The sequence below is a fragment of the Callorhinus ursinus genome, unplaced genomic scaffold, assembly GCF_003265705.2.
Source record: "Callorhinus ursinus isolate GAN/ISIS: 27379988/994484 unplaced genomic scaffold, GSC_fseal_2.0 scaffold11, whole genome shotgun sequence".
Taxonomy (NCBI): domain Eukaryota; kingdom Metazoa; phylum Chordata; class Mammalia; order Carnivora; family Otariidae; genus Callorhinus; species Callorhinus ursinus.
Genome location: NW_027397073.1, coordinates 36,908,446 through 36,931,757, shown reverse-complemented (window position 1 = coordinate 36,931,757; position 23,312 = coordinate 36,908,446). Strand labels below are relative to the sequence as shown.

Below are 23,312 nucleotides of genomic sequence, written 5' to 3'. Positions count from 1 at the left end.
CATGTCTTTCTCTGATTGACTTATTTCACTCAGCATAACACCCTCCAGTTCCATCCACGTCGTTGCAAATGGCAAGATCTCATTCCTTTTGATGGCTACAGACACATGAAAAAGTGCTCAACATCACTCGGCATCAGGGAAATCCAAATCAAAACCTCAATGAGATACCACCTCACACCAGTCAGAATGGCTAAAATTAAGTCAGGAAACAACAGATGTTGGAGGGGTTGCGGAGAAAGGGGAACTCTCCTACACTGTTGGTGGGAGTGCAAGCTGGTGCAACCACTCTGGAAAACAGTATGGAGGTTCCTCAAAAAGTTGAAAATAGAGCTACCATACAATCCAGGAATTGCACTACTGGGTATTTACCCCAAAGATACAAATGTAGGGATCCGAAGGGGTACGTGCACCCCAATGTTTATAGCAGCAATGTCCACAATAGCCAAACTGTGGAAAGAGCCAAGATGTCCATCAACAGATGAATGGATAAAGAAGAGGTGGTATATATACACAATGGAATATTATGCAGCCATCTTGTGATTTTTCTGTCTTCCAAACTTTCCTACAATAAATACTTGTAAGAGGAAAAAAGGTAAAAGGAGTGAGCGCCCAGGATAGTCAAGAAATACTAAGAGAAGCACATGCTTTCCGTAGCATCTCTGTCCCTCCCAAGTCCTAGGAAGTTGTCTAACTTGTTAACTCTGACCCTCTGACCCATGCTTGTTAAGTGACAGTGGCAGACACAACCATCTCACACTAGTGTACAGAAAAGTCCTGCAAATTATCTCTGTGCAAATATAAGTTATTTGCATGATTTCTGTAGTTGAGGAAAGCAATAACCTTGAAGTACAGCCCTTTGTTCATCAGTGCTTTGTTCATCATGCTTTTCCATGAATTCTGCAGCCATAAGCAAGTCACCTTACAACTCCACCCTCAGTTTAAAGGAGCTGAAGTAGATGACGTTTTATAGTTAAAGCTTCAACGTTCTTTGTGTTTATGAAAGAGCAGGCACCAATATAAGGTAGATGTCAGAGTTGATTTTATTTATTTATTTTAAAGATTTTACTTATTTGACAGACACAGCAAGAGAGGGAACACAAGCAGGGGGAGTGGGAGAGGGAGAAGCAGGCTCCCCGCTGAGCAGGGAGCCCGATGCGGGGCTCGATCCCAGGACCCTGGGATCATGACCTGAGCCGAAGGCAGACACTTAACGACTGAGCCACCCAGGCGCCCTCAAAGGTGATTTTAAATAAGATGTGCAATTTAGGCAGGGTGCTTACTATCACTTTCCTACCTCTCGCCTTCTCCCTCCTCATTTCCTGCAATTAATTGTCCAGCTGGAGATTGGAAATTTAAGCAAATCTGACCTTGGTATCTCCAAGTTCCCTTGTGAAATCCTTTGCTTCTCTTGCCCCATTAAGTGAATCCTCCAAGTAAGAGGGATTGCCAATTAAGACTATTTCCCATGCAGAAGAAACTGACCTGGAGAGCATTTCTGCAAGGAAGGGTGAGCCCTGTGGGCAGACCCTGCTTTCTGATGGGTCAGAACCAGACATTGCTACTCAGTAACTATCATCTGCAGCTGTCTTGTTAACTGGTGCAAATGATCACAAATCTAAAGGGTCTTAGGGTTTTTCTGCACGTTTCAATGAGGACCTGCTGAGAGAGGAGGGGAAGTCCATGGCAGTCTCAGGCTCTTGCTCCTGCGGGGTGGGGGGTGGGGGAGAAACACAATGTGTATGTGTTTAAAGAGGCTATTCGTTCTCCTTCCCATGATTTCTCAGCCAGCTGCCCCTAGATTTTGGGACTTCACCTGGTGAACTGTAGCCCAAGGGACTAGCTATGTTTCCAGACACCTGAACCAGGAAATAAAAGCCAAGCACACCCACTCCCTGATTTCTTGCCACAATTCCCTCCCTCTTTCTCCCAGCACACCTCCACTTGTGTTACTAGGCTCCCTATTCCTGAACAAAGCATTTCAAAGCAAAACTTGAGATTCAAATTTTATTATAATACATCTTGTATTACATTCTAATACTAAACAGTTTAAGTATATACTCAAAGTATAAATGTTAAAATCAGTTACTAAAAATGATTTACCAAACATGACTTTTACCAAAAAATACTAGGGTTGGGGAAAGAAAGAAAAAAATAATAGAACTGCAAAATATTAACAATGTTTTTGTGGGTGGTGGGATTGAGGGTGACTTCTACTTTCTCATTTTCTATATTATCAATATTTACAATTAATTCACAACCTGGAAAAAAAACCTATTAAATAAAATTAAAAACATGAAATCATCCGATTGTCACCTAGAGGAAAAGGCAACTTCATCCATTTGAAGGGTCTCTCCAGAATTCCAACTGACCTCACTCAATGAAAATCCTCCAACCTATGGATACAGAGACTGCCCCCCCCCACCGTCACGCCCAACTTCACCTCCCCTATTACCCACAACAGCTTTGATCACCAGGTCTTCAAAAGAGACAGTATTCAGAAGGGAAATCAAACCTTCTCTTACATATGAATTGCCTTCAGCAATTAATGGTGGGTTAATTAAAACTGCTGAAATAAAAATTAGCAGAGAAGTAGAGTTTTGAGTAATCTAAGGGGGTAATTCAATAAGTATTCATTGCCTTTAAGTAGCTTAGTATCTTCGAGCCTGACGATAAGAGGAGGAGACAGGAAATGAGGAATAGTGGATCCTGGGAAGGCAGACCTCCCACTCCTGTGCTCCTGTCAGCTTCCCATTTCCTGAGCCCTAGGGTTATGGGACACCAACACTGTCCCTCTAGCCTCCAATACCTTTTCTTTCCTTGGTGTACCTACATGTCTTTTTCCATAAGATGCACCAAAGTCTACCATCACACTAATTGTCCTGAGTCCCTCAAGGTCTCTTAAGTAACTCTGGATCTGGGATAGGCTATCCAACTCACTGATTATAAACAGGAAGTGAGGAACCAACACATGTCCTCGCTTCTGAACCAGAGTCTACATGAACAAATTCCTGCCGGAGGAGTCCTGATGAAGAGACATCTGTAGATCCTCTCTCCATGCCTTTGTATGTGCTATAACCTCTGTCTATAATGTTCTCTTCCCTCTTGCCTTGACTTGGCTTATACCCACCCTTTATCCCCCAAGAGATTTCATCACATCCAAGAAGCCTTTAGTGTCTTGTAGACCAGGTTAGATGGCCCTGCCACGTATTTTGACAGAATCCTAGATTATTCTACTTATCACACTTTACTGTAATTACCTGCTTAATAAGTATATATGTATCCCATTAGCCCTTAACTCTGGGAGGGCAATGGCTATGCCTGCCCCTGATGACTGTCACATAGCAGGTGCACAATAAACAGACCTCAATTGACCTCAGGAAGCTCAGGGCTGAGAAGAGAACTGGCAAGGGGGCAGAGTGAACTATAAACTGATCCAGAGCATAATTCAACATTTCACAACCTCATAATTGAACACTTCAGAGAACCAAGTGACTCTCAGCATATGCCTCCAACAGCCAAATGCATGCTGTTCTTGCTGGACAGAGATCCTTGCCATTGGAGGCACCGCCTCTCAGTCCATCTTATAAGGAGTTCTTTCAGGATCTTTGCCCCAAACCTGGCTTTACTGTGAAAGTGCCCATTCAACACATCAACAACCATCTTTGTGTGGATCTCCTTGTACAGCAAGTACTGACTTAGACTGGAAGGACAGAAACTCTGCTCCTGGGAAACTTCTCACTTCGGTGGGAATCTCACCACCAAAGTAAATCCCTGGTATTACACAATTGTACAATCCTTACCCAAGAGTTAAACTCTGGTGTGAGTTCTCTGGTGCTGCATAAGGCCTGACCTGTGCCTAAATGTTTTCCTACATTCGCTACATTCATAAGGCTTCTCCCCAGTGTGGATTCTCTGGTGCTGTGTAAGGGCTGAACTCTGATTGAAGGATTTTCCACATTCGTTACACTCATAAGGTTTTTCTCCAGTGTGAATTCTTTGATGTTCAATAAGGACAGAGCTTCTACCAAAAGCCTTACCACATTCAGTACACTCATAGCCTTTGTCTCCAGTGTGAATTTTCTTGTGCTGAATGAGGGCTGAGCTTCGGCTGAAGGCTTTCCCACATTCACCACATTCATAGGGTTTCTCTCCGGTGTGAATTCTCCGATGTCTAATGAGCTCTGAGCTGCCCCGGAAAGCTTTTCCACATTCACAACATTCATAGGGTTTTTCACCACTATGAATCCTCTGATGTCTAACAAGGTCCGAGCTCAAACTAAAAGCTTTGCCACACTCTTTACATGCATAAGGCCTCTCTCCAGTGTGAATTCTCTGATGTCTAATCAGCTTTGAGCTCTGGCAAAAGGCTTTCCCACAGTCCAAGCACTCGTAGACCTTTCCTCCCGCATGAATTCTCTGTCGTGTCAAGACATTTGAATTCACACTCAGAGTCCTTTCACTCTTGTTACATTCAAGGACACACTCTTCAGTGGAGATTTTCTTGTTGAAGGTTGCCAGACTAAGATGTCTTTCCTGGGAAGGGAGTGGACTCATTTTGCTCCTTGCAGCAGTTCCTTTTGGCTTCTCAAAGTTGTCCAGACCTCTGAAAGCTTCTTCAACTATCTGTCCTGAAGGAGTTTCCCCAGGGAGTCTTCCTGGGGATATCATGGCTGCTGATGCTACACATTCCATAATTTCTTGCTTTGTTGTTAATACTCTGTCAGCCGCCAGCTTGCCATCTAAAAATGTGAATAAAAATACTGGTGTCATTTGATCCCCATGTTGGAAGGAAGGAATCTATTATAACAGGAATTGAGAGTAACCCAAATGAAATAGATATTCACCTATCAGGAGGAAAACTCTTAAGAACTAGCTTCCCAATCTAGAATTTAGAGAAGTGGCCTGGGGTGGTGAGAGGTGGCACCCTCAGAGAGTAAGGGAGATGCAGCACTGGAGAGGAGAGATGGTGAGCAGGAAAAGACATCAGTTAGAGGAGATGGTGATAAATAGGAGGAGCAGTGAGAGACCAGGAAGCTAAGAGACAATCCTGGGTTAGAGGAGAAGATGCATTTTTTGATAATGAGGGAAAGGGAAAGAGATGATAGGGAGTGGTCAGGAGAAAGAAAGAGGTCTAAGAAACCTGAATAAGTGGTGCTCCTAGAAAAGAAGGAGAGCAGAATATATGACTAGGAAATGCTTTCAGGATTAGAATTGAGCAGAGTTACAGAAGCAGGAACTAGAATGCATTATGGCAATTGCAGGTTCTGGTAGGTTCTAAGTAGATAAACGATTATAAGCAAATAGAATAAGACACACAGAGCATAAGAAAAGGAGTATTGTGGTTTCCTGACTCATTTTGGGATCAGGTGGGAGTCTTATATGTTTACTATTTTATGTGCAAATGGTCAAAGGCAGATGGAAACGAGGCAGATGTGACCACCTGGAGCCAAATTTTGAACTCTCACAACCAGCCCCTCTAGTTTCTAGATTTTTAGTAACTCAGAAGGAGACTACGAGATGATGGCTGGGGAAACCTGAATTATTTTGAGGGGGTAAATCTGAAAAACTGTTCATTTACTTTCATCCTCCCAGAAGTCCTCTAAACTTGAATGCATTTTACAGATCAAGAAACGAAGGCTCAGAGAGGCAACATTACCTATGTAAGGCCATAGAATTCATAATTGGAAGAGCCAGGGTTCAGAGATGCTCAACATCAAGGCCTGAAGTTTTCCCCTAGGCCCCCTACCTGTTCAGGGACCTGTGTGGTCCAAAAGCCTTTTTTTTTTTTTTTAAGATTTTATTTATTTATTCGACAGATAGAGAGACAGCATAAGCAGGCAGAGTGGCAGGCAGAGGGAGAGGGAGAAGCAGGCTCTCCGCTGAGCAGGGAGCCGGACGGGGGGGCTCGATCCCAGGACCCTGGGATCATGACCTGAGCCGAAGGCAGCCGCTTAACCGACTGAGCCACCCAGGTGCCCCTGTCTAAAAAGCCTTTTAACTAGGGATGTGACTTTAATTCCACATTAACAAACATGCTTTTAGCCTTAATGTTATGTAGATGATGCTGCACCGCCTATCCAGATCTGCTTTATGAATATGGTGCCTCCTTCCCGCAGCTGCTCTGAGTGTTGGCTCCTAAAGCCACAGCTGCCCCCTCCTCTGGAGAGTTGCCCTGGCTGATGAGAACCATCTGGCCCAGGATGTTATTTACACCCTCACTGCCTCACCCCCCCGACTGCTTTAAGAAGGGCCAACTCAGCAGTGCCTGAGGGGGCGGGCAGGGATTAAGAGATTAGGCCAAGGCTAGGTTTTACCCAAGACCACATCATGGTTTGATCTCTTCCCTTCCTAACCTTGCTTCTCTCCTTTACAGATTTCTCCTGAAGAGCACGCCCTCCTTTAAATCACATGCACCCAAATCGCCATATCTCAGGCTCTTCTTCTGGTAAGATATACTGTTAGGCTAGTGAAGAACCTATGGGAAAATTAAAACCAAGGGTATAAGGTTGTAAAAATGACATGGTGACTCTTACAATCCTCGAAGGGTGGAACCCCCCAGGGATTTAAACCTCACAACCTAGGTGACAGATGTGAAATGCTCTACATTAATTCTTCAGAGGCAGGTCTAACCAAGACCCCTAAGGCTAAAGAGAAATGTGCACAATGAGATTTATCAGTTCACAACAGTAATGTACCACTGGGAGGGAACAAAAACATATGGATGACAACACGCAAAAGTTGTGAAATGAATCTATCGTATATTTTAAATTAATCAGATCCTCATTAGAGGTGGTTTTTTTTTTGATCCCTGTACTTCAAATGAATGTGGAGAAACTGAAGATGTCCAGAGATATGTGCTAAGATGACCAGAGAGATGTGACGCAGATGGAATCAGAGGCAGTGAGATGCTTAGTCCAGGAAGATGTGGTACTCTCTTACAGATTTGTGTCTTCCTTGGGTGCTCTGCCTCAGCCCTAAAGATTCCCTGCATCTGTTATTCCTGTATTCTTTAGTGTTGTTTCTTTCTTTACCACTTCGTAATCAACTCTATTATAGTCAATAATTCTTAATACTGAACTTCCCTGTTCAAGATATTATGTAGTTTCTGTTACTGATACATTATTCATCTCCATCTTAGGCACTGCCTTGCCAGTGGACCACAATATTAAAACAACAACAGTATATTGGTCTTTGAATATTATGGGTATTAGAGAATTTTATTAAAGACCTTAATTCTTAATCCAAAGTTAGAAATTATATTGGAATTTCGGATTCTAGGCATAGCCAATAGAAGAATATTTCAAGGCAAGGAGGGGGCCTTTCCACTACGCTTAATGACAGCCACAAGTGACTGTCATTAAGAAAACGTGCTATGCCACAGCTGACAGCCCTACCATTGTACTGAACCCCGAATGGACTGCAACTCCTCACCTCTCTCGTGGGAAGTCTGGGGCTCCTGAGTCTCACTCTTGCACTGATTCTCCAAGGGCTGGAGCTGTATACTCAGAGACTTCAGTGCTCCTATGGATGTCATTTCCTTCCAGATCATTCCATGAGCTGTGTCCTAGGAGTAATCAAGTACCAGCACTATGATTCTGAGGATACAGAAGAAAAAAAAACCCTAGAACAAAGGGGCAAGACAGCTAGAGCCAGAAACTCATTCAGATGATTAGATAGAAAACAACAGGCCTAAAAGCCCTAGTGCCTTGACCCCAGTGGACAAATAATAACCCAAAAGACAAAAATTTTATAACTCTCTGATAGCTGCGACGTCAAGGTCACTCACAATGGCTTCCCCATTAACTTATAATTGGTAAAACAAGCAAACACATCACCTACTTCTTACCTGTTTCCTTGGCTCATCAAGCTCTTTCTCCAGCTCTTCCAACAGAATCACGGCTTCCTCTCCGTTCTCGGGCTGGTGCTCTCGCAGCCAGGCCTGCAGCTCCTCAGGCAGGATGCTCAGAAACTGCTCCAGCACAAGCAGCTCCAGGATCTGCTCCTTGGAGTTCACCTCTGGCCTCAGCCACTGATGGCAAAGCTCTCGGAGCCGGCTCAGGGCCTCCCGGGGCCCCGTGGAATCAGAGCAGCCAAACCGCCTGAAACGCTGGCGGAAGGTCTCTGGGCTGCAGGGGCCTCCCTGAAGGCCAAGGTCCTGCCCCCAAACATAATTCTCTTCTTCAACCTTCACAATTACAAATCCTTCTTGTTCTTTTGGAGCATGGTAGGCCAGGCCTGCAGCTTTTCCTGACATTCTGGGCAGAAAATGCTGCCCAGTTGCGTCAGGGAAGGAATGAAGTCTGTGTCTAAGAGATTCCTTCTGAATTCTGATTCTTCAGGGGACTCCTGAGAGGGACAATGCTAATGTTACACAGGGGAAAATGTGCTTAGAACAAAAAGGCAGGTTTTCAAAGACCAATTGCCAGAGACTGTAGCACTGTAAAGAAAAGTGACTAAAAAGGAACTTCCATATAAGCAATACATTAATAGATGATTCAGGATTTTTTCAAGATAGGAAATAGAAAATTTAAGAATCACAAAAATCAACTCAACTTTTAGAAATACTATTAGGCTCAACATCAGGGATAATAAATAATGCTTCTGGATCATGGAAAGCAGGAAAGACACTGTAGTATATTATTACTTCTCAGAATAATAATCACATTTTAGTGAGTACCTACTAGATGCCAACAGTAGCTGGATATTTATAATTTCCTTAATAATTCCAAAGGACGATCATAATTATACCTATTTCCAAATGAGGCTACTGAGATGTATAAGTTGACCAAAGATACACAGCCTGTAAGCAGCAGAACCAGACTCTGCAACAAGAGTATTGAGTTCTATAATGTCACGGGGTCTCCCTCAAAGGAATTTGCACTTAATAAACACCTACTATGAATGAAACCAGAGAGGGAGACAAACCATAGAAGACTCTTAATCTCAGGAAACAAACTGAGGGTTGCTGGAGTGGAGGGGGGTGGGAGGGATGGGGTAGCTGAGTGATGGACATTGGGGAGGGTATGTGCTATGGTGAGTGCTGTGAATTGTGTAAGACTGTTGAATCACAGACCTGTACCCCTGAGACAAATAATACATTATATGTTAATTTAAAAAAACACCTACTATGGGCCGGGCACTTTACAAATACTATTTTATTGGGGCTTGACAATAATACTATGAGGTAAGTATTATCATCCCCATTTTACTGATGAGGAAACTGAGATTTTTAAAAGTTAATTTATCAGGGTGCCTGGGTGGCTCAGTCCTTAAGCATCTGCCTTCGGCTCAGGTCATGATCCCAGAGTCCTGGGATCGAGCCCCACATTGGGCTCCCGGCTCCGCAGGAAGCCTGCTTCTCCCTCTCCCACTCCCCCTGCTTGTGTTCCCTCTCTCGCTGTGACTCTCTCTGTCAAATAAATAAATAAAATGTTTAAAAAAAATAAAATAAATAAAGTTATTTTACCCATGGCCCCAACCTGGTAAATAGCAAACTCAAGACATGAACCTAGGGTTGCCCAATTCTAATGCACCTGTTTTTTATTACAGAATGGGTTAACCCAGGACCATCTTGGTTGATACTACATATTTTAAATGATGGTGAAAATGTTAGGAAAGTGTCATGGAGAATGGCCAGAGTGAACGTACAAAGAATTCTTGACTTTAAGTCACAGGTTCTAAGACAGTACCAAGAAAAGAGGAATGAATTCCTTCACCCATTATTTCAAAAAATACTCAAGCTATATGCTAGGCAGTTTACTGAACAGGATTCTCAGGATTAAAAGCTCTGTCCTCAAAGACTCCCTAGAATGGGAAAGTAAGAGGTAAACCGGCAAAGGCAGTGTGATAAACCCAAGGATAGAGGGATGGGCAAGGTAGCACAGAAAAGGACAACTAAGACCAGGGAGAGCTGCCTGCAGGGGGAGACCCGTCAGCGGAGTCTGATAAGAATGAGCCAGGTGAAGATGCCCAGTCAGGTCATTCAGGCAAAGACAACAGTGGGTAGATGTGGCCCATTGGGGGAGCTGCAGGTGGGTTAGGGAGGCCAGACTAGTGGTCGTCACCTCTGGCTCAGAATCAGCCATGGAGCATGGACCCCACAATAGACTTCCTGAGTCAGAATCTCTGTGGGGGAGACTTCAATAAGTGCCCCAAATGCTTCTGATATGAAGCCATGTTTAAAAACAAAATAAAATAAAACAAAAACGGGCCAGAGCCTGTGGCATAGTTCAGGAATAGTGAGAAAGGAGGCACCTACAGAGGGATAGTAGGCCAAGGGTCTGAAAGATTGTATTGCAGTTTGCATTTGAGCCACGGGAATGGCTGGACGGTCCGTCTGCCCACTCAGGAAGGGGTCTGTGGCAACCATTTGGGCGAGAAGGCCCTGAGCTATGGGAGCCAAAGATAAAGATGGGAGATTTGACAGGACTTAGGGGCACACTGGGTAAGGATTTGGAAGATGAGTTAAGGACAGGTTTTCGCCTAGTGCTGGTGACTTAAAGGATGGTGGAATCATTTCCTGAGTGATTTATGATAAAATTAGATCTATCTACAAAGCAGCATTTCCTGAACTGTGTTTTTGCCATACACACCTAAACACAGAGAAACTTAGGGATATTCTTCCTCTTAATTTTTTAGTATTTGAAAAATAAGAATAAATTTCTTTAGTTCTTATTTATGACAAATTGGCATTTAAGAAATCCCATAACAAAACATCGTCAGATCTATGCATTACTGTGTATATAGCATTTACCAAGCATCATATGGATCACATATCACATGGATATATGTGTGTTTTACTTAGTGATCACTGGTCTATGTCATGGATCTTGCCCTTTAATTTCAATGTTCGTGATACTAAATTTTTATTATAATATGCCTCACCAACTTATCTTCCATGGGTATGTGGCTGAAAGGAAGTCTTTCATCATACAGCATTGTTTCTCTTCCTTCTTCCATCTTCTTCACAGGCCCACGCTCTTCTACATCAGAGTTCCATAGGTTAGCCCTTAAGTCTGGCACTGTCTTCACTGTCTTCCAGGCATCTCTACTCTGGACCCCTCATCTGAGCACCAGCCCTATTTACCCACTGTTCCTTATTCCCATAACGCCTCTTGAATTTCTCAAAAGGACCTCAAACAGCACATCCATGACCAATTGATGATTCCTCCCACTCCAATTCTGCTCCTCTCCCAGTGGTCCCTCTCAGGAAGGAGCAACATCCATCTGGCTGCACTTCTAGAAACCTGGAAGCATCCCTAACGCTTCTTTTCTGTATTTAATGCAAATTAAGTCCTACTGATTTTACTGCCTGTCTCCAGAATCTGCCCTTCCCCATCTCTGCCACCACTGTCTTCATCCCAGTAACCGCCCTGTCACACTATACATTAACAGTCTGCTCATACTGTAACCAGAGACCTTTTCAAATTGCAAATCTGACCCCGTTCCTCTGCCCAGTTTTTTTTTTTTTAAGATTTTATTTATTTATTTGACAGAGAAAGACACAGTGAGAGAGGGAACACAAGCAAGGGGGAACCGGCAAAGGGAGAGGGAGAAGCAGGCTTTCCCGCTGAGTGGGGAGCCCGATGCGGGGCTCGATCCCAGGAGCCTGGGATCATGACCTGAGCCGAAGGCAGATGCTTAACGACTGAGCTACCCTGGCGCCCCCTCTGACCAGTTTTTATAAAGCAAATGCAGGGGGAAAATCAGTCCTTAGCTAATCTCTTTGGTCGTACTTATCTCGTTTTACAGATGCCTGAGCTGTGCCCCAGCCTGAGTCAGACCCTTGGTTTCCTATTTGTAAAACATTCTGCAAGTGATTCTGATGTGCAGGCAGGGTTGGGTCGGTCAAGGAGTCATAAGAGAATTATGTTCCTTTCTCTAAGAGCACTGCTCTCGTCAGTTTATATACTTTAGTGGGACTATTGGTTTAATACCTATCTTCTCCATGATTCAACTGTAAGTTACATCAACATTTTTGCTCACCATTTTCTATCACCCAATCCAATGCACAGCACAGAGTAGGTGCCATATATACATGAATGAATACCACTATAGTGGGGGAGGGGACAGAGTTTCAGAGGCAGTGGTCAACATCAACTATCAAATGCCTAGTAAGGACTGAAAGATGTTTCCATGGCACTTCTCATACAGCAGAAAGATGACTTAGCTCACAGGAGGAACACCAGCTGTGGAGTCAAGTGCCCCAACAGTTTGAAATCATAGTGCAGCTTCTATCTTAATAGCTGTGTGACAGTAGTCACCAACCAAAGATTCCATTTCCTCTCCTAAAAATGGAGTTAATACTTTCATTGCACTGTTATTAAAGGAACTGGAAGTAGTAAGACATCCGGAGTAGTGCTTAGGGTGTTAAGCATATCTTTTTATCCTGGTGTTTTGACATCTGGGCCTTGCTTACACTGTAGGGACTGTCCTTCCCAGGGCTAGCAGATTCCTAGAGATAATAAACTCACCTGCAAGTGTGCTTTTCTTTTTTTTTTAATTTTATTTACTTTTTGAGAGAGAGAGAGAGAATGACAGAGAGCATGAGAGAGGGGAGGGTCAGAGGGAGAAGCAGACTCCCCGCAGAGCAGGGAGCCTGATGCGGGACTCGATCCCAGAACTCCAGGATCATGACCTAAGCAGAAGGCAGTCGCTTAACCAACTGAGCCACCCGGGCGCCCCTGCAAGTGTGCTTTTCATATGCAAACCACCCAACCCAGAGCCCATAGGGCACCACCTCCTGCCCTGGGCTTTTACATCCAGGGCCACCATTCCCCTGCCCTAATCACCCAGGGCCGGATGCCAGAAAATTAGGGACAAGCGAGAGAGCTTATCTATGCCTCCCAGAGCCCACTGAAACTATTTAAATTAGCCAATCCTAAACCTGTCGACCCTGCCTTCACCCAGTCCTTCCACAGAAACCACAATAAAGACTCCTACCCACTTTCCCCTCGCCTGGCCTCCTGACTGATCCTGTGATTTTGCCACGTGACCACGTGGGGCATGGCATGCCTCCTCCTCTTGGAAACTGTAAGTAACAAACTATTTTTTGAATGATCATCTCCTGATCTGTTGGCTTCACCATACCTAATAATAAAACTCATATTTTAAAACACTTGGCCCAGAAAAGGTTCTCAATGCATGGTAGATATGGCGCAAGGGAAAGGCAAATTCCACATCACAAGGCATGGGTTATAGAACAGGCTTTATTGGGGAAACTTACCAGCTAGGGGTCAGTAACATGAGCACAGGTCCTGTGATTCTTCCATTATCCCACAAACGGGAATTCTGGAGAGAGGTGCTGCTGTTTCAGGGAAGAGCTCCGTCTACCTTCTTATAGCACAAATGTGAGAAAGCAGCCTTGTCAGTGGGGGCCATAGGTCAACTGCTTGGGACCAGAATTGTGTTTGCAAGTGTCAGTGTTTACAGAGTTGTCTAGGGAACCCATGTGGGGGGGCTGGAAGCACTAAGCTTAGATATGGCCCTTCCCTCTGGGAGGTGAGAGCCTGGTCCCAGCTAGCTCTTAGTCCAAGCAACCCAAGAACCTCCAGGGCACTTTTGGACAAAACTGCTTCCTGCAGTATAGCTGTTATTATAATGTGTCTGCATTGTTTGCTTACTTAATTGTAACAGAAAACTAGTTGAGCTTTTATTGTACAATTGAGCATGGTCTACCTGTTCATTTCATCTTTGCAGCACTTGATGGTCTAGGTTCTACTGTTTTACTGAACAGAAACTGGGAAGTTACATAATTTGTCTCAGGTCCCATGGTTTGGAAGTGATGTAGTCTGGACTGTTCTCAAACAAAATGGTCTAACTCCAGAGTTCATGCTCTTAGATATGTACTCTGCTGAAATGCCTTCCCCACCAAACCAATGGCCCTTTCGAGGAGATCCGTGTTTTTCCACACATTTCTTTAACAATATTTACAAAATGCCTACTTTATGCAGGCACTGCGCTAGGCACTGAGCAAAGAGTTAGTGTCCTTGCCATTACATAACTTAAAAATTTAGTAGGGAGGCAGAGGTTAAGTAGAAAGGACACAAAATTACCTAACTTAGTCTTCATAAGAACTACAAAGGGGAAAGCAGAAAGGGCTATGAGGGTCGAACCTAGACTGGGAAGTCAAGACGAACAGCTGAGACCTGACTCAAGAGCGAGCTCTGGCCGCGTAAGAAGGGGGAGGAAAGATTGCCTCAATTCATCGCCGACTCCTCAGCCTGCGGCCTGGCACACAGGAGGCGCCCGGTAAGTGCTTGCGAAGTCAAAGGACGCTAGGGCGGTGGATGAGCAGGCAAACAGACAGACGCAGGAAGAAACGGACCGACTGCCGGACGGGCGGGCGGACGTAGGCGTCGAGGAGGGGCGGCCACCTGGTACAGCCGCAGGCGCTGCCTGTGGCAGGGACAGGCTAAGGCAAAGCTGCGGGGAGGGCTGAGGCCGGACGGGGGCGGTTTGGGAAGCACCCGGGGCCACGCTGCCGGGCCGCCTCACTCACCCTTCGCTCGGCCGGCTGCCGCACGGACTCCAGGAGGGAGCAGAACGGCCTCCGGCCGCGCGCGCCGGAAGTGCGGGCGGGCGCGTCCCTCTAGGAAGCCCGGAGGACTGCAGCTCTGTGGCCGGCGTGGGGCGCAGAGGCTTGGAAGGAGGGGTGCGAAGCGGGGGGGGAGTGTGCGTCCGGGTGGGACTTGGTGGGGACAGCCCCGATTCAAAATGGTTGACAGGCGACGGAAAGAGGAAAAAAGAAATATATAGAGAGCGCGCGTCTGGTGTAAACCTAAGGAGATAAAAATAGAACCCTCCCTCTGTAAATTTGGGGAAGAGGAGGACATTCGTACACCACAAACACGCTGTCTTCAGTGACAGTTCTAGAAGCTAACGGGAGGAGTGCGTGGCGGTTGAGGGGAAGGGCCCAGCGCAGGCTTGGCGAGGGTGCAAGGCGGAGGATCGACCCTGCCGTCGTGGGCAAGGGCATGGAGGGCCGAAACCAAGCGGGACAGACTCAGAGTAATTTTCTCTCGTAGAAGGCGCTACTCAAGCTGAGTCTTGCCCAACGACTAAAATGATGACTTAGAGGAGAGGCCTGAGGGACAGCACAGCAATGGGAAGTTCAGGGCATGCTGAGGAATTAGCCCAGCATCTTTGTTGGCTGGAACCTAGGCTGAGGGATGCGGTGGAGTCAGGTTTGGAGTTTCAAATGCCAGGCTCGGGAATTAGAAATGCCTTTAGTAATCAGTGCAGGCCATTTACATGTGACATGGCAAGAACTGTACTTCGGGGCGGTGTCCAACATACTGTGTAGAGTGGATTAAAGGGCAAAACAGATAAGGAAAAGAGGACAGACGTTTAGAAACGTGAACTTAGGAGGATTTGGTCGTATCTGAAAATATGATTGAAGATGGAGAAGGGCATGACATCACCAAGGGAGATCTTATGGAAAATAAACAGGAAATTATAAAATGCCAATGTTTGGGGGGTGGGAAGAGCAAGAACAGATAGAGAAGAGAAGCTTCTTGGAGGAGGAAAGCCCAGATGGTTCAAACATCATAAAAGTCAAGAGGGTATCAGGAGAGAGAAGAGGGGATCAGCAGACGGGGCAGAGAAATGGAGGAGGCAAGAGCTAAGGTGATGCTGGAATTAAGGGGAGGGGTAGACGAAGAGCTTGAGAGATGTTACCTGTGGAATGTACTTGCCACGGGTTAAGAAGTATAAGATAAGACACTTAAAACAGGTGATAATTCCTTCTGAGAAATGCGATCCTGCAAGAAGGAAAAAGAAAGAACACTTGGCTGGACTAGGCAACAGGATTGAAAGGTTTTTGTTTTTTTAAAGATACTAGACACCTAATTATATTTGTAGGAAAAAAAGGTAAAATGTGAGTAGGAAGAAAAACTGAAGATAGAAGGAAAGAAGAATACATAGCTGATGGGGAGAGAATGAGACCAGATAGGTAGGTGGAGTTGTCTCAGAAAATAAAATGAAGCATTATAATAAAAAATGGTGCATTTTGGTCTGTGTTTTGATGCTGTGAATGCAGAACAGCCAAATAGTATTGGTTAGCAATGCTGATTTTACAAGTAAATAAATGCACATACTATTTTTTGAATTTTCACAAACTGAACATACTCATGTTACTAGCACTCAGATGAAGAAAGAGAACATTATGCCTCTTCAGAAGTCCCCCTTGTGCTCTCTTCAAGTCACCACCCTCCTCTAGCCCTGAAAGATAGCCACTACACTGAACTTTGAACATGATAGGTTGGTCTTGCCTCTTTTTGTACTGTATATAAATGGAATTCAATATGTATTCCTTTAAGTCAGGCTGAATTCAACATTGTGAAATCTGTTCATACACTGTACATTTTCATTTCTTTTTTTTAAAGATTTTATTTATTCGACAGAGAGAGATAGTGAGAGCAGGAACACAAGCAGGGGGAGTGGGAGAGGGAGAAGCAGGCTTCCCGCGGAGCAGGGAGCCTGAGGTGGGGCTCGATCCCAGGACCCTGCGATCATGACCTGAGTTGAAGGCAGATGCTTTAACGACTGAGCCACCCAGGCGCCTCTACATTTTCATTTCTAATAATGTTACATTGTATGATTATACCAATATTCATTCATTCTATTATTGATAAACATTATTGAAAGATATTTGAATCTCTAACCACATTGATTTATTTTTGGATATTAAACCAACTTACTAGGATAAATCCTATTGAGTCGTGGTATGTAATCCTTTTTTATATATCAAGTTAATTTTTAAAAATTTTTTTATTTATTGGAGATAGACCCTGTGCACAAGCAGGGGGGAGGGGCAAAGGGAGAAGGAGAAGCCGGCTTGCTCCCAGGACCCTGAGATCCTGACCTGAGCCAAAAGCAGACGCTTAACTGACTGAGCTACCCAGGAGCCCCTATATTAATGAAGTTATTTTGCTAATATATTATTGAGGACTTTTGTGTCTATATTGTTAAGAGATACTGGTCTGTAGCTTTCTTTTCCTGTGCTGTCTTTGTCTGCTTTTTTTTTTTTTAAAAAAGATTTTCTTTATTCATTTGAGACAGAGAAATACAGAGAGAGAGAGAGAGAGAGAGCATGAGAAGGGGAGAGGCAGAGGGAGAAGGAGAAGCAGGCTCCCAGCTGAGCCAGGAGCCAGACGTGGGGCTCTATCTCAGGACTCTGGGATCATGACCTGAGTTGAAGGCAGACGCTCAACCAATGAGCCACCCAGGTGTCCTTGTCTGCTTCGGTATCAAAGTAATTACTGGCCCTTCTATTTTCTGGGAGAGATTGTGAAAGGCTGCTATTCTTTAACTGTTCAAAAGAATTTAGTAGTGAAGCCATCTGGGCCTGTGCTTTTGTTAGAAAATTTTTCATTACTAATTCAACTTCTTTACTTTTCATACCTTTATTCACATTTTCTATTTTTTTCAGTCCCTTTTTTTTTAAAGATTGAATGTATGTATATATGTATTTATTTATTTATTTGTCAGGGATAGAGAGAGAGCACAAACAGGGGGAGCAGCAGGCAGAGGAAGAAGCAGGCTCCCCACTGAGCAAGGAGCCCAAGGCGGGACTCGATCCCAAGACCCTGGGATCATGACCTGAGCCAGAGGCAGACAGTTAACCAACTGAGCCACCCAGGCGTCCCTCAGTCACTTTTAGTAATTTGTATGTTTCAAGTAATTTGTCTATGACACTTATGTTGTATAATACGTTGGCATGAAGTTATTCATAGTGTTCCCTTATATTCTTTTAAATTATTATAGCGTTGGTAGTGATGTCCCCTCTTCTCCGCTTTTGTTAATCACTCTCTTTTTTTCTTGGTCAGCCTATTAAAGGTTTGTCGATTTTTGTTCATATTTTCAAAGAACAAAATTTTGGTTTCATTGCTATTTCTTTATTGTTTACCTCTTTTCTATTTCATTCATTACTACTCTAATCATTATTACTCCTTTCCTTCTGCTTTTTTGTTGTTAAGTTTGCTGCCCATTTTCAGGCTTCTTAAGGTGGAAACTTAGGTTATTGATAAGAGATTTTCTTCTTAGATAGGCATTTTGAAGCTATAAAATTTCCTCTAAGCACTGCTTTGGTTGCATCTCATAAAATTGTGTTTGTTGCATTTCATTTTCATTCAGTTTAAAATATTTTCTAATTTCCTTTGTGATTTCTTCTTTGAACCATAGGTTATTTAGATATGGGCTGTTTAACTTCCAAATATTTGTAGAGTTCCCAAATTATTACTCTGTGGCTCAATACGTCCCTTGGGCCAATGGAAGGTCCATCAGCCCCTCTCAGCTAAGGTGGCCCTGGTCTCCCAGCCCTTAAGTGGACCCGCCTACTGGGTGCCCCATTTCCTGCATGCAGAACCCTAGAAATCTGGCAAGCTTCCTTCATTTTGTCCTGTCTCTGTCCAATTCAGTCCAAGCTGGTAGTGTTTCTGGTGATATAACAACCATGTTGGTTGTCTGTGGATATCAAGGGGATCCACACAATTATATGCAGGGGTTCTTCTCAGATCCTTCCTGGATCACCCATTTCTACTTCTGGTTTCTGTTGAGATAGTTGGTTGGATGCATGAATCATACACCCAATCTCTTCACCAAAAGGTTGTCCAGCTACATTCGTGGCCTTGTCTCCAGAGCAAGGATAGGCTGAAAATTTTTCCAAATTATCAAGTACTGATTCCTTTTCGCTTAATAGTGCCTTCCTCAATTTATCTCTTTCCTCCCATATTTTACTATAGTCTGCAAGGAAAAACCAGGCCACTTTTTCAAACTTTGCTTGGAAAGATCCTCAGCTAAATGTCCAACTTCATCACTTACAAATTATTTTTCCACCCAATAGCAGAACATGATTCAATTCAGCCCATTTTCTGCTACTTTACAAGTATCGCCTTTTCTCCAGCTTCCAATGTTTTCCTCATTTCTGTCTGATACCTCACCAGTATATTTAATGCTCATTATTCTTAGCAAAATTCTGTTCATGACAATATATGTATCTTTAAGATGACAGAAAAGGTTTCTACTGTCCTTTTCACTTCCTTCCAAGCCTTTGCCAGAGTCACCTTTAACATCCATATTTCTACCAACAATCTCTTCAAGGCAACCTAGGTATTTTCTATCATGAGCCTCAAAACCCTTCCAAATTCTAGTCATTACTCAACTCCAAAGCCACATCAGCATTTTTAGGTATTTGTTAAAGCAGCACCTCACTTCTGGTACCACAGAGTGGCTTAATACAACAGAAATGTATTCTCTCACAGTTTGGAGGTTACAAATCCAAAATCAAGGTGCTGGCAGAACTGTGCTCTTTCTGAAGGCTCTGAGGTTCATGCCTGTCTCCTAACTTCTGGTAACTGCTGGCAATCTTTGGTGTTCTTTGCCTTGGAGATGCATCACTTTAATGACTGCCTCCACATTCATATGGTGTCCTCTCCTCTCTGTGAGTCTCCTTTGTGTGTGAATTGACCTCTTCTTATAAAGACACCAGTTGCTGGGTTAGGACCCACCTTAATCCAGCATGGTCTCATTTTAACTTGATTACATCTGCAAAGATCCTATTTCCAAATAAAGTCACATTCACAGGTACCACAGGTTAGAACTTGAACATATCTTTTAGGAGGAACACAATTCAACCCACAACAATGTGTTAAGTACAGACCAAGAGTTGTTTAAACTGCTATGACTTGGTTTTGAAGTTGAAGACTTTTCAAAATGATGCCAATGACCTCACTGACTGAAAATAAAAGAAATGATCTGATTTGAATTCAACTCTAGAGGTCTTGGAGAATTCTGGTGTTTGGGATACAAGCCTACTCATCTCTGTCAAAGTGAACCTTAGGAACTGATAGTATTGGCCATTATTTCACCTTCTGAGTCTCAGTTTTCAGCACTTGTTCTGTTTTGGGTTTTTTGGGTTTTTTTTAAGATTTTATTTATTTATTTATTTGAGAGAGAGAAAGAATGAGCATGAGCTAGAGAGAGAGAGAGAACACAAGCGGGGAGGAGGGGCAGAGGGAGAGGCAGACTCCCTGCTGAGCAGATCCCAGGACTCCAGGATCATGACCTGAGCTGAAGGCAGCAGCTTAATGGACTGAGCCACCCAGGTGCCCCAGCACTTGTTCTGTTTTTAAAAAGTCACAGTCAATTGGACATGCATATTAATATTTCAAAGATGTTGAATTGTCCATAATTTAGATGTACCATTCAAAATCAAACAGCAGCGGCCTATGTGTTAATATTTCTTTGATCAAAAAGGAATGTTAAATTTTTCATTTGGCTTCACAATTTGGATTTATTTCCCTTTTTTACCTGGACCTGGCGATTGATTTTTAGATTGAAATTCATTCTTTGTGAAGACTGATTATATAGTCTAACTATCAAGGGAAATTAATTTCTAATACAATATAATACATAAGAAGCAATACAGGATAAGCAGTCGGTCTTTATGTCCAACTTTCTAAGGAAGAGGTCTGTAGTTTTTATCATATTCTCAAAGTAGTTGTATTACCCAAAAAAGATTAAGAACCACTGCTGTAGAATCTATGCCTAAATCAGACATATGTTAGTTTGGCCTAGTTTCCCCCAAGAGGAAATGGAATAGGAAATGGAAATCAGGTAGACTATTGGTGGGTGACCTATCAGTTTCATTCTTGAGACTCTCATATCATTTCCCATGCCTGTATTATCACTCCTGATCTCTCTGGAAACCTTTGAATTCCTTTTACCTTACTGAGAAGAACTTCTCCAGTGTCAGCTGGTGTGGACCACAGTTGGGTCTAGGGTTGTTTTGGTCGATTGATCAAACTGTTAGATTCCAAGCTGGCTTCTCAGCCTCAGAATGTAGTATCTTTGATAAGACTCCACAAAGCAACAAATCTAGCACAATCTGAAAAAAAGTTTGATTTCCTTGGTTAAATACTCAGAAAATCTATATTCACATCATCACTTCCAGGTAAAAAGTTAACAAAACCCTCACCTTTGTACTTAAGTATTAACCTTTGAATAAATTTCTCATTCTTTTTTACTGAACACCTGTTTAAAGTAGTATATCGGGGCACCTGGGTGGCTCAGTCGGTTAAGCATCTGCCTTCGGCTCAGGTCATGATCCCAGGGTCCTGGGATCCAGCCCCGCATCGGGCTCCTTCAGCGGGGAGCCTGCTTCTCCCTCTCCCTCTGCCTGCTTGTTGTGCTCTCTCTGTCTCTCACTATCTCTCTCTGTGTCAAATAAATAAATAAAATCTTAAAAAAAATAGAGTAGTATATGAACTATGGCATTCTCATACACTGCTGGTGGGAATGCGAAATGGTTCAGCCACTCTGACAGTGTAGCAGTTTCTCAAAATGTTAAACATACAACTACCATGAAAGAGAAAAAAGTACATGTCCGTATAAAGTCTTGGACAACAATGTTCATAGCAGCTTTATAATAATAAAAAACTGGAAATAACCCAAATTCCCATCAACTCGTGAGTGGATAAACAAATTGTGATACATATATAGCTAATGGAATATTATTCAGCAAAAAAAGCAATAGACTACTGATATACAACAGTGATACAGATAAATCTCAAAATAATAATGCTCAGTGAAAGAAGTCTGACCAAAAAAAGAGTACATTCTGTATGATTCTATTTAAATATCTCTAAAACATGCAAACTAATCTATAGTTACACAAAGCAGAACAGTGGTTGGGAGCTGTGGGAAGAGAGGGAGGAGATTCAAAGGGTAGAAGAAAATTTCTGAGTTTGCGGATACGTTCATTATTTTGATTGTGGTGATGGTTTCACAACCATATACATATGACAAAACTTATCAAATTATATACTCTAAATTATTGTATGTCTCTTAAATCACAGTGAAGCTGGGTTTTTTTGTTTCGTTTTGTTTTAAAGATTTTATTTTTATTTATTCATGAGAGACAGAAAGAGAGAGAGAGAGAGGCAGAGGGAGAAGCAGGCTCCCAAGGAGCAGGGAGCCCGATGTGGGACCCGATCCCAGGACCCTGGGATCATGACCTGAGCCGAAGGCAGACGCTTAACCATCTGAACCACCCAGGCGCCGGAAGCTGTTTTGTTTTTGTAAAGTATCTGCACTCCATTCTTGGGAGGCTGGACCCAAACAAGTTCTTTACAGGAACATCAGAGTCTCACTCATACGTCCCTAAGATTTCATACATCAGAAGAGGGTCTTGGGCTGGGACAGAAAGCCCTCTACTTCTACCTCAACCATCATTTCAGCCAATCACCACTTTTTTAAACCTGTACCTCTTCCCAACATCTCATATGTCTCAATCATTCTCCTAACTCCCCCTGTACTTCCTAAGAAATTTCCAAGGACACAACAATAACCTTTCCTATTCCAATGTGCGCCCTGCTCCCCCAAATTTCAGGTCCTTCTTCTCATCCTGATCTTTTAGCCACATGAGGAATGTACTGGCAAGCAAACTGTTTAGTTTCTATTTTGTTTATTTCTGATCTTGTCTTTATTAATCTCATTACTTCTACTGGTTTTGAGTTTCGTTCGTTCTTTTTCTAGCTCCTTTAGGTGTAAGTTGGTTTATTTGAAATTCTTCTTGCTTCTTGAAGTGGGCCTGTATTGCTATAAACCTCCCTCTTAGAACAGCTTTTGCTGCATCCCAAAGATTTGGGGGCTGTTGTGTTTTCATTTTCATTTGTCTCCCTGTTGGTTTTTTTTTTTTTTTAATTTCCTCTTAAGCAAGCTGTTTAGAAAGACCCCCTGCGGCCTTCCTTGATGGCAAAGTACATCAAAATCCAGCTTCCCAGCAACTCAGGAATTAACTGCTGAGGATTACTTATTTGTAGGGCAATGGTTCTCGAAGTGTGGTCCCAGAACCAACAGCAGCAGTACCTGTGAACCTGAGCTCCCACCCCAGACCTACTGAGTGGTAAACTCTAGGCGTGGGGCCCAGTAAAAAGTATTTTAACAAGGAGCCCAGGTGATTTGGAGGCACACCACTGTTCTGGGGGAAAAAAACAGAAAGGACAGGAAGAAAGTTAGAATGGAAGCACACCAGCGAACATGAAGAGGAGGAGGAGTGGGGATTTAAAGAGAGACAATAAAGAACTCATTACGTAGTCAGAAAACCTACCCTGCCCCAAAGAGCTTTCCCGAAAGATGTTTCGACATTCACGTCAAGAACCGGCAGATAGGGCAGCAAGGGACCTGTCGCTGGCTGACCAGGTCGCTCGCTACAGCTGGGATGGGTCAGCTACGCGAAGGTTCAGGGGTTAAATCGCCGCAACCCTCCCCCTAACCCGCCGCCGCCACCGCCCCCTCGCGCCTGCGCCCGG

General features: G+C 43.5%; 1 protein-coding gene across 4 annotated transcripts; it reads right to left on the bottom strand.

Moving 5' to 3' along the window:
- Positions 1-685: 685 nt before the first annotated feature.
- Positions 686-23,256, bottom strand: ZSCAN30 (zinc finger and SCAN domain containing 30). 4 transcript variants are annotated; one of them, XM_073898342.1, is made up of 5 exons: positions 14,501-15,796; positions 13,226-13,335; positions 7,847-8,346; positions 7,432-7,564; positions 686-4,739 (listed from the first exon to the last, which is right to left on the bottom strand). In XM_073898342.1, the coding sequence occupies exons 3-5, from the start codon at positions 8,252-8,254 to the stop codon at positions 3,808-3,810; spliced, it is 1,473 nt and encodes a 490-aa protein (XP_073754443.1). In that variant the 5' UTR covers positions 8,255-8,346; positions 13,226-13,335; positions 14,501-15,796; the 3' UTR covers positions 686-3,807. The 4 variants fall into 4 exon arrangements, with proteins under 4 accessions (XP_073754443.1, XP_073754442.1, XP_073754445.1 ...); XM_073898343.1 differs by lacking the exons at positions 13,226-13,335; positions 14,501-15,796 and adding exons at positions 20,727-20,887; positions 23,111-23,256 and having other exon boundaries at positions 1,088-4,739; XM_073898341.1 differs by having other exon boundaries at positions 13,226-15,796.
- Between the last annotated feature and the right edge of the window lie 56 nt (positions 23,257-23,312).

Coding starts and splice junctions, on each gene's coding strand:
- ZSCAN30 (XM_073898343.1), bottom strand. CDS start 8,254: ATGTCAGGAAAAGCTGCAGGCCTGGCCTACCATGCTCCAAAAGAACAA. Junction 7,565..7,846: donor TTGATGAGCCAAGGAAACAG/GTAAGAAGTAGG, acceptor GATTACTCCTAG/GACACAGCTCATGGAATGAT. Junction 4,740..7,431: donor CCAGACTTCCCACGAGAGAG/GTGAGGAGTTGC, acceptor TCACATTTTTAG/ATGGCAAGCTGGCGGCTGAC.